The sequence below is a fragment of the Mus caroli genome, chromosome 8 (assembly GCF_900094665.2).
Source record: "Mus caroli chromosome 8, CAROLI_EIJ_v1.1, whole genome shotgun sequence".
NCBI classification, from domain to species: Eukaryota; Metazoa; Chordata; class Mammalia; order Rodentia; family Muridae; genus Mus; species Mus caroli.
This window is the reverse complement of record NC_034577.1, coordinates 112,798,993-112,810,193: the sequence shown is the minus strand read 5'-3', so window position 1 is coordinate 112,810,193 and position 11,201 is coordinate 112,798,993. Positions and strand designations below refer to the sequence as shown.

General features: G+C 52.5%; 1 protein-coding gene across 4 annotated transcripts in view; it reads left to right on the top strand.

The window, feature by feature from the left end:
* The first annotated feature begins 8 nt into the window (after nucleotides 1-8).
* The window catches only part of Zcchc14 (zinc finger CCHC-type containing 14), a 50,587-nt gene continuing 39,394 nt past the window's right edge, over nucleotides 9-11,201 (top strand). For 3 of the 4 annotated variants that reach the window (XR_003837398.1, XM_029480463.1, XM_021169821.2), the window contains exon 1: nucleotides 9-627. Coding sequence is in view for 2 of the 4 variants with exons in the window: in XM_029480463.1 (XP_029336323.1) it covers nucleotides 43-627 (585 nt within the window). In the remaining 2 variants the exon portion in view is untranslated. The other variant, XM_029480464.1, reaches the window with a different exon arrangement.

Below are 11,201 nucleotides of genomic sequence, written 5' to 3'. Positions count from 1 at the left end.
CCCGGGCCCGGCGGCGGCGGCGGGCGCGGCGCGGGCGGCAGCATGGTGGAGAAGCGTTGCCCGTTGCAGAGGGACGGCGTGTACCGCTGGTTCTCCGAACTGCCGTCGCCGCAGCGCGTGGAGTTCCTGTGCGGCCTGCTGGACCTGTGCATCCCGCTCGAGTTGCGCTTCCTCGGCTCGTGCCTGGAGGACTTGGCACGCAAGGACTACCATTCGCTGCGCGACTCGGAGATCAAGGCCAACAACCCGGCCGACCTGGGCAGCCTCACCAACCTGACGGACGAGGTGGTGCGCAGCAAGCTGCTGGTGTCGCTGGCCCTGCTGGGCTCGGAGCAGCGCGAGGCGGCGGGTGTCTTGTACCGCACGCTCACGCACACCGACTCCATCATCCACAACTACGGACTGCAGCTCAACGAGGGCCGCACGGGCGATGAGTTCCTCCTGCTCTTCACCATGGCCTCTAACCACCCGGCCTTCAGCTTCCACCAGAAGCAGGTGCTGCGCCAGGAGCTCACACAGATCCAGAGCAGCCTGAACGGCGGCGGTGGCGGTGGTGGTGGTGGCGGCGGTGGCAAGAGCGCGCCCGGGCCCAGCGGCGCGCTGCCCACCTGCTCGGCTTGCCACAAGGTGAGCGCAAGCGCGCGCGCGGTGGGGCAGCGCGGCTGGGGTCCTTTACCGGCCAGCCTGGAGATGACCCACTAAGGGACCCGGAGGCCTGCGTCAGCGCGCGGCCCCCTTTGTGTGTTCGGTGTCACGGCCCAGGCTGGGGACGCGAGAAGGCCTTTGTCCTGTCAATCCCGGTTCTTAGGTGACATAACACTCAACGATATGTCCACTTGCACCGACCTGGAACCTGGGCGCAGGTGGGCCCTGCCACCTGCCTGTCTGGCTCAGGTGTCCCCGGGCATGCATGGCAGGGGTACGATGTACAGGGACCTATGTCTGCGTGTGCGATCGTGGGGGTTGTGCACGCTGCTAAGCGTGTCTGTCTGGAGAGCCTGGCTGTTGACAGGGGCTTTGCAGCCTCAGCGGGTCTGCTTGTAAGCTGTCAGTGGTGATCCACCATCGGGGAGAACTCAAGCTCACTGAGGTGGGATCTGGTCTTGGGTTGATAATGTCAGCTTGCTGGGCAGGAAGGGCAGCCTGACCATCCGCTCAGAAATGCCAGCTGTGGCCCGAATGTTTGAGGACTGGTAAAGCACGTGGTTCTTGTGGAAGCTGAAGGCTGGGTGGTTGGGGGCCATCGTGAAGAGCAGATGGAGTTCATCTCTTTAGAATCCATCCCGGAGTTGTGGACGATGGAGTCGGTGTGCATTTGGGCCTTTGGAGGCCGGCAGCAGCCCTGGAGCCAAGAACCCAGGTTTCTTGTGAGAGAAAGGCTCTCCAGTGCCAAGGGCCATTGAGGTCCCACACCATGTCCTTGGTAGTCAGAGGCCACATCCGGGCCTCCTGCCCAGCTGCTCTACAGTCTGAGCCTTTTGAAGTTTAAACTCTTAACTCAGCTTCCCCTGTCCAAGGTGAACAAGGTGAGGTCGTCGGGGCTTCCGTCCGTTTTTTCTTTCAGCTCTCTTTGAACCTTGAGTTGTGGCTTCTTTTTAATGTCTTCCTCTAAGAAGTGGTTGTGGTTCCTGAATGGGTTTCTGTGGCGTCTTATCTTTTCACTGACGTTTGCCTCTGAGACTGTGGTTAGCTTTTTGGTTTTTTCTTCTTCTTTTTTCTATGCATACATACACTTTGCCACCTCACTTCCCTCTTGCGTGCTAGGCAGCTGTCAACAAGAAAGGCAGGGCCCAAGGAGAGTTTAGTTCCTCAGGCCTGCCAGCTGTCACCTGTCTGTGGTCTCCTCAGTTGCAGTTAGTTTCATCCACGATCAGGACCTTGCTGTCTCCCAACCTGTGCGGGCAGACCCCTGTGTGAGTGAAGCTCAGAACGCATCAGGTCCAGGTTGCTCTGTAGGAGATGGGGACTGGTTTTTAGCAGGGCAGTGAATTCAGAGTAGAAGTGTCTAGAACAAATGTCTTGGGTCCTCTCCCACCCACACAGTACTAGGGATGGAGCCTGGAGCTTGTACATGCCAGGCAGGTGCTTGGCCACTGAGCCCCACCCCACTGCAGCCAGCCCTCACAATGCCTTGTATAAGATGGCCTTTGTCTCAGGCAAAAGTCCACGGCGAGATGGAGTTAATCTAGTCCCCAGGGTCTGGGCACTGGTCGCCCGCCTTGGTCTCCTGTGCTGTAGGAGGCTGGGCTGAAGTCCTCCAGAGGTGACAGGGCAGCTGGCAGCTGTGTTCCCCGTGTACTTCCTGGCCATGTTGGCTGTCAGTGGTTCTGCGGAGCCATGCGTTGTCTGCCCGAGCGGCTCTCGCCCTGAGCTTGCAGCTGTTGCAGTTTTCAGGAATCCTGTGGCTGACAGGGCTGGGGTCCTCTTTAGAAAGTTGGGGGACATTGTTTGGCCCTGGCACAGGGGCTCTTGACTTAGCAATGAAGGCTGGGTCTCACTTGCTCAGATCCAAACAGGTCCATTTCTCTTTCTTTTCCCTGGCTCTGAGTCACTCCCGAAGGGACTGTTCCCCAAAGCTGAACTTGGGCTCATTTGTAGCTCTGAGATTGAAGCCTGATTGTGTGTGTACTTGGAGGGGGATCCTTGGAGGGAGAAGTCCAGCTGAGAGCCACTTAGCACTGAACTCCGGTCTCCTCTGCATCCTCAGCAGAAGGTGGCTCTTGTGTTTCTTTCTGAGCTGTGTCACTTGGTCTTGAACTTAGGACTGAGACTTTGCTCTCAGAAGTGAAGGTGTGGAGTGTGTTTGGATGTTGTCTGATTTAAATGTTTATTTCTCTTACCTGAGTTTTCTGGAAAGCTTGGTATTGTAGTCACTTCTCTACGCCCTCGTTTCCCTTTTTATTTTAAATGTATAACGTTCAGAGCAGCCCTAGATGTTGAAAAGTGTGGTCTATTTATTTTAAAGACCGAGGTTTTGGGAATGTGGGGAGGGACTCTAGAAGTGGGGGCAGTGTTTGGGATGTTAACAAAATAAATAAAATAAAATAAAGACCAAGGTTTCATTGTCTTGCTCACCCTGGCCTGGGAATTGCTATCCTTCTGCCTCAACCTCTTGCAGAGCTGAGAGGATAGCGACACACCAAGCCTAGCTGTGGATGCATTACGTAGGCATGGCTTACTTCAGAAAACCATTTGCTGTCTGTGGTGTGGGAGCATGAGGGGCTGCAGAGGGGCTGCAGGCCTTACCCTGCTGCTGGGTGCTTCCTGTCCCTTAGGTGTGGTCTCAGGATGCTGAGAGCAGTGCTTGCATTTTTTTTAAAGTAGAAAACCTTGGTTTTGGAAGCAGGTTAAATCAAGACCTTTAAATGGCTGTGAGGTACCAACCTGTAACCGGCCCCAGCACTCAGGAGGCTGAAGAAGAAGGCTCTGACTTCAAGGCCGCCGTGAAACCTCAAGGTGGTGTCTGGTAGCTGGTGCAAGAGAGCATAGCATTCATTCTCAATTGTGGTCAGGGTGCTGTGCAGAGCTGTGCGGCCATCAACGTTGAACTTGTTCAGACACCCGTGCCTGTGAGCCGTCCCTGCATTCTCCCACCCAGCCCCCCAGAGACACGACCAAATGTCTGTGAGTTTGTCCTCCCTGATGCAGTCGTGTGAACGGAACTGTGAGTGCTTGGCCGTGTGCTGGTCTGCGTTCACATTCGTTCATCTCCTCACCAGCGGGTGGAGGTCGGGATTGAGGCTTAGGTGAGATTATTCTACACGGTAAACTCCTGAGTGCCTGACACTAATGCATGTCCCTCGCCCATTGTCAGCTCCCGGCTATCCCAGGGGACTTCATGCTCAGGATGGGCCACTGCCTGGGGGCATGGCTGTCAGGCCCTCTGGGTTCCGTGGTTACAGGGACAGGTGGGGCTAGCTGTGGTTCTGTCCTGCCCTGTGTGGCAGAACGCAGTCCAGAGGCCCTGGGTAGGGTTATTGTTGTTGTTTTGTTTTTGTTGTGCTGTTTTTGGTTTTTTTGTTTTGTTTTTTCCTTTAAGGGGCTCTGAAATGGTGTGCCTATATTGAGATTCTGGTTTTGTTTTTTGGTGGATATCTGTACAGTTCCAGAGCTGCCCACCATGGTTTGGCCATGTATGCCCTAGAGTTAGCCTTGTGTAGACTTTCAACAATCTCCATAGACTATGAATAAAGCTGCTAGTAAGCTCTTGCCTGAGATGGGCTACAGTTCCACTTGGCTGCTTGTCTCTGGTAAGCTCTTGCAAGTCATTACAGTTCAAAGGTCAGGAATTGAGGCGTTTTTGTCCTGTGGGTATCATGTGAGGAGTGGATGGCTTTGCTTGGTTTCTCTTTTAACCCTGACCCCTGCACAGGGTTGTCAAGAGCCCCTAGCATTCCAGAAGAGCTAGTACAGATTGCATCTGCATCAGTGACCTGAGGGTGCTGTTTTTTCTCTAGGGCAATCTTCTCGTCCCTTGTACTGAATCCGCTGTCTGTATTCATTCCTCGGTGTGTTTCTGTCTAGGTGGGTGTACTCCAACGCAGCACCCTCAAGCTCTGTTTTAATGGCATATCTTCTTAGTGGCATCTCTCCAGCAGCAAGCAGCAGCCGAGTCATGTCTGGAGTTGTAGCAGGCCCCCTTGAGCCACTGGGGTGGCTGTGTAGCTCTCAAGTGACTGTCTTTCCCCACGCGTGGAGCTCTAAGGCTCTTGCGTTCACAGTAGCCAGGCCATGTGCTCCTTCGCCATTAGAACCCCATCAGAGCCGCCATGCTTCAGAACCTGGAACCTGTCACAGCAGGGTCGGTGTCGCGTGCACAGGAACCAACAGTGGCAAGTCTGGCTGCTTTTCTGAAGCGTTTTTTGCTGAAGTTCCATCCTCTGTTGTGCCTCGGTCCCGTGTGCCATACTCACTCAGCCATGGGGTTGAGAGCACACTTAGGATATGTCGTTTCTAGAACATTGGCAGGCACACTGTTAGAAGTGTCACCTACATGTGCTGTGTCTGTTGACTGGACAGCTGTTGGCTTCTGGGAGGCTAATGTTAGATACAATACATTTTTTAAAAAAGATTTATTTTTATGTTATGTGTATGAATATTTTTGCCTATGTGTCTGTACCACATACATACCTGGTGCCAGTGGAAGACCGAAAAGGCATCAGGTCCATGGGCCTGGAATTACTGCCATGTGGGGGCTGGGAATTGAACCCAGGTCTTCTGGAAGAGGAGCCAGTGCTCTTAACTGCTGAGCCATTTCTTCAACCCCCACATTTTTATAAATTATCTTTTGCCGGGGAAAAATAATTTCTTCATTAGGATTCCCTCTTCCTTAGCAGGGTCAGATTTCAGAAAAAGCCCTCAACCCCCAGGAGTTGAGCTAGGACCCATCAGGGTGAGCTTACTAGTGAGATGACTGTAGGCTTTGACTTCAGACTTTAGCTGTGGCAGTGTTAGCAAGGGAAGAAGGAACACAGAAGTATGGCCTGCCAGAGATAATGTTTGTCACCTTGAAAGGCTGGGGCAGACAGCTTGTCATGAGTTCAAGGTTAGCCTTGAACACAATAATGAGATCCTGTTTAAGACAAAAAAGCAAAATGACCATCAAAATTTATAAAGCAGGTAACGCTGGGATTTGTTGTGGGTTGAAAGTTTTGACGTTGTTTAAAGTGAGGCCAGGGTGGAAGCAAGCATTGACGTGCAGTGGTTGGTCTTCTAACAACCCACAGAGCACTTGGGTAGGGTGTGGAGGAGCCTAGACTGGTCTTGTACCAGCCAGCTTGCAGACCTCTCCTTGGCCACAGAGAAGAAGGTACAGGCCTCTCTTGATGTCCTGGCCTTAATCATCTTGTTTCTTTGGGGACTTTGCAAGGTCAGGTGTCTGTCATAGACTTTGTAAACAAAGCTAGCTGCTCTTTGCCCCTCCTGAGCATGTTCCACCCTCTAGTCAGGTCAGCATTTCTTGTGGACATGCCCATCTTGACACACACATGTTGCCGTTGCCACATGCCCATGGTGTCTACTCTCATCTTCAGATATACCAGCCTTCCATCATTTCCCCTTGGCATCGCATGTCTTCAGCTAAGGTGGTTTTAATTGATGGGAATTGAGTAGTTTCTTAAATTAAGAGATGTTTTAAATTGGTTTTATAATCAGACAAGTGGCCAAAGTGGCACAAAAGGACCCTGAGTGCAGAGTCCCCTCACTAGGGCCAGCGGGTGCTCGCTTCCTTCCCGGGGGCTCTGGTCCCTTAGGTGTGCATTTAAGACTTGCTCACAGGCCCTCCAGCCAGGACTCCAGAGGCAAATGCTACATAGCAAGACTCTGCCTTAAAACAAATGAACCCCCCCCCCAAAAAAAACCCCAAAAACCTGAAAAAAAAACCCAAACACAGTTTTGCCTTTCCCCCCAGCCACCTAATCCCTTTTTTAGAACTTTTGGGGAAGATTGTAAGTACTTACGTGTTCCTTCCTCATACACCCATCTCTGGGCTCTTCCTTCACCTCACCCTGCTATATGAGTGTGACTGAATTGTTCACCTTGCTCTTGTGAACACGGTTAGTCATTTACCTGCTTTGAGTATCAGTCCCCATGACATATCTTGCTGAACATTGACAGGCACTGTAGTGTGTGTTCGTGTGCGCATGCAAGTGTGCATATGTGTGTGTGTGTGTGTGTGTGATGTCTGTGCTCTTTAAGGCTGCTGCAGAATGAGTCTCCATGTTCCTGACCCCATAGCTGCCAGTGTAGTCGCAGACCTTGGTGATTGCCATTCAAAGAGAACCACCCTCAGGGCCTTCTCCAGGCGACGTTGTACATCTCCTCAGGTGACCAGGGTACCAGTTTGTCACTGCTCTAATCACCAGATAAGGGACTCTGTGGTCTAGAGGCCCCTGACCTCTGAGTGCTGACTGTAGGAGGAGTGGTGCCTGTTTTCCCATCTTTAGCTTTCCCTCATGGTGTGACTGGTTATACCGTCTATGAGCTTTGCTGTCGTGGCCTAGGTAGATCACGTGTACTGAGACGGGCACATGTGTGATACATGCATGTGAAGCATGACACCACTTAAGTGAGGATGCTTCCCTGTATCTTCTGGCCAGAATTTGTTAGCTTTCTTGTCGGTTGACTCACCTTTCTTGTCTGTTGACTGACCTCAATCGGAATTGATTTGGTGTGAGCGCGACACACATGTACAGTGCCTTTCTCAGCTGTGTGCCAGATGGAACTGCTCTCTGGTCACGCACCCAGCACTGCCTGGATTTGCTGTTTGTGGGTGGGATGGGGTTTGTTGTTGTTGTTCAATTTTTGGTTAGTTAATGGCTTCCTCTGAGTCTCACACTGTAGCCTGGGCTTTCCTGGAACTCGTGATCCTCCCACTTCAGCCTCCCTAGTGCTAGGACTAGAGTTGTATACCAGCAGGCCAGCCCCTGTGACGTTGTCCCGGGGTGAACTCTTAGCCTTCAGTGGGGTCTCAGCCTCTGGCCCCCGGCACTCCTTCCTTGTCCAGGGAATGCCAGCTTTTTGGCTTTGCGGCTGTTGAGCAGCTCCACACAGGTGGTTTTGGGGTGGGGCTCAGCTGGCTGCACAGACTGTGTGAGGAGGACTGGTTTCGCTTTTTCCTTTTAGCTGTGTAATTCATCTTATTTTCAGCTTTGATTTTGCATTCTCGCTGTTAACTGCCCCTGCCTCCCCACCCCCTGAATCAGGCCTGGAGTTCCAAGAGGGCATCCCTAGTCAGTTGGCCTGTGGCAAGGCAAGCTGTTCACTCCTGCCCCACCCGGATAGCCAGGCCTTCTAGGCAGCCTTGTCCCCACTGAGGGCTACTTGGCCTGGGTTAGTGTCCTCAGCCATGCCTGCTTCTCTCTTTCCCACTCCCTCCAGTCTCCTCTTGCTCCCAGTGACACTTATGGAGACAAATGGTACCTGGGGCATGTGCTGTGCATATACACCAAGGGCACACGTGTGACACGAAACATCTTCCCAGGTTCTTGACTTCTTTTTAAGTTAAATCACCAGAAAGTTTGGTCCCCCAACTCTCCTTAGAAATCACAGCAGTGTGCCTAACTTGTGGCCTTGCCCTGGGTCTGGTTTCTAATGGCTGGTACTGTGCGGGTGCCTTCATTCGGTCTTGGAATGGTGCTGTGGTTTTTCCCTGCCTGGTCTGCAGTCGTCAGTGTGGCGTGCTGTGTCTGTGTGCCATCTTCTCTTCCTGCTGTCCCCTGCCTTCCCTCACCTTGCACCTGTGCAGGCAAGGCTGCCTCATTGCCACTTAGTGGCTCACACATGCTCAGGTTTTCATTTTGTCCTTACATTTCTTCTGCCCGGTAAGATCATACGTGTCTTTGTGTCTCTGTTAAAAGGCCACTGGCTGGAACACAGAGATGGTGAGACGGCGCCTGCCCCGTAGCCCTGCACTGCCGTCTGCTCCGAGAGATGCGTGGTTCAGCCAGTTGGAAGACACAGGGCTGTGCTGTGGCCCGTTCCTGGTAGGCTCGGTGGCGTGGCAGGAACTGTTTTCCTCACGTGCTGTGGGCCGTTCCCAGGGAGTTTCATGCTCTGTGTCCCACACAATGCTCTTTGCCTTGATCTTCCCCAACGCTGGCTGCGCATCTCTGGGGAAAACACTGTGCTGTGTGTGTCCTTTTGTCTTCACTGCCAATACATAGAACCCACAGGATCCTGAGAAAATTGACCCAGTGGTGAGGGCCTGGGCGGCACGGGAACACGTCAGCAGACTCTAGCAGACGTTAACAGACTGCTCTCCCGTGGCACTCTAGCTGCTTACTTCATTCTTGCAGGGTAGCTGTCGTAGTTTCCTGAGGAAGGCTTCTGCGTTCCTTTTGTGTTCATGCAGCTTGAGTGTGGCAGGCGGGGTGCTGTGGTTGCTGACGATGGCAGGAAAGGGAGCGGGCCTGTGGCTTGAGTGGCTGGCCTGCTTCTCTTAGTCTAACTGGTGACACTAGGCTACTGTCAGAAGGGAGAGCCATGGAATCATTTCTGGCTGTTTGTAGTTAGTATGTCCTCTGACCTGTACTGACTGACGTGAGCCTCCTTAAAGCATGTGCAGTGGGAAGTCCTAGATGTGCCCAGTCACAGGAGAGCCTGCCATTTGCAGGTAAGATTAGTCTATCAAGAGGGGCCCAACCCCTGCCCCATCACTCTGAACCTGTGGGAATGACGAGTGGCTACCTCGTGGGGCTGTACTTGGTAAAGCTGAAGGGACATTGGAGGTGTCAAGTGGCAGCTGTGGGAAGGTTGGCGTGGTATGCCCATGTATTGCCAAGGCCAGGCTTTTTGAGATGAGGCAGAGGCTTCTGTGCAGGGTGTTGCAGGCCAGCAGACATAGCACATGGGGAGGACCATCCTCTGGTGGCATATGGTTGGGGTTGGGAGGGGGTGCCTAGACTGTAGAGAGAGCAGGAGCCACAGGAACCATCAGGGGTGGACTGGGAGGCTCTGGCCACCCTGGCTTCCCCTCAGGCTCAAGTGAGATGTGAGGTAGAGAGCAAGGGTCCAAGAAAGGCGGATGGTGGTAGCTCACACCTGCCTGCCGTGTGCTCAGCACTGTCTGTAGTGCAGCCCAGGGTGTGCTGAATTGTCACCACAGAGTTAGTTGGTCTATGTTCCTCTTTTGGCACCAAGAAAATAGGTAAGCCTTAGCAGTTTGCAAAGGCGGCATCAGCTAGTGGCTCTTTTTATTATATGAAGACAAATCATGGCCTTTGTTTTAGTTCATTGTTAGAAATAAAAGGGATCTCCAGAGAATGAGGTGGAGGCAGCTTTGGTCAGGAGGCTGCAGAGGTGTGCAGGGCCATTCAGCGTTGTCAGGCTGCCTGCAGGACTCTGGCTTGGGATCTCTAGTCCTCTCCCAGGGCTACATTGGGACCTTCAGGTCCTCCACACCTGTAGTTTGCAGTGATTCATTTAAAGACAAAACTTACACTGGGCAAATGCATGATTTCCCTGCTCTGTTCTGACTGTGTGAGCTGTGTGAGCCCTCGCAGTACAAGCCTGTCGGGGTAGAGGGGCCTTTCTCTCTCTCTCTCTCTTCGTTCCTGCCTTCGTCCCCTAACCTCCTCATCCTTTCTGCTTGTCTTCTTTGTTCTACCTGCTGCATTTCTACCCTGGTTGGTTTTGTGTATCCTGAATGATTCCTTTAACTCATGGGTTTGTGTTTCTCTGTCTTCCTTCCTTCTCACTGTGGGGTCTCACAGTGGGTCACCCCAACACACACACACACACACATGCACGCATGCACGAGTGGGTTCTTATGTCAGCAACAGAGGTCCAACTAAGTCTCATAGTACAGTGTAGTAGTCTGCTTCAGTGGGAAAAGTTTTTTTGTTTTATTTTAAAATCAACATGAAGATAGAGGCTGGGCTAAAACTCAGTGGCTGTCTTGCCTAGTGTGTACAAGGCCCTCACACCTCAGTTCAGCATACAAACCCCAGAGGAGAGGAGGGAGGAGGCAGGAAGTGGTGGCGCACACCAGTAATCCCAACATTTAGGAAGCTGATGTAGTAGGAAGGCCCCAAGTTCAAGGCCAGCTTGGGATGCAGAACACAGCCATGGGCGTGAGCGAGTGCAGTCCTTTACATTTGCCCACGTTCTTAGCATCTTGTGGGCTTTCTTCCCTTAGAAGCCTCAGTTTGTGCCACTTTCTTTGAGCGTGTGCTGGCACACGCCTGTCTCCTCAGAGGACATTGTCACTGAGGTCAGCACTCTTGGTTGATAGCTTTCTTCTTCTGGCTTCGAAAAGCAGAGTGCTATCCGGCTGTTCTGTACTTCCTTTGTCACCCTCTGGCTGGGCTCAGGATTTTTCTTGTGGTGTTGATGGCTCTGCTGTGTCTGTGCTCTCCTAAGCTTGCCTGCTGGGAGGTCTCTGAACATTTGGAGCTGTGAATCTATACCTTTTGCTGAACTTGGGGTTCAGTAACACATTTCATCTGCATGTCTGTTTCCTATGAGGGTGCAGTTGCAGGCTTGCTGCCTGTTGTTCCCCATAGATGTCCTCTCAGATCTCTTCCTCTGCTGTGGGAACACTTTCCACAGATCCATGTTCAAAGCCACAGTGTGTCGCCATCTCAAGCCTGCTGCTAAGCTCTCTAGTGGATTTTTAGTTCAGAAATAGCATCTTCTGATTGTGAACTTTGCACTTTCAAAGCTGCTGCTGCTGCTGCTGCTGGTCCTCCTCCTCCTCCCCC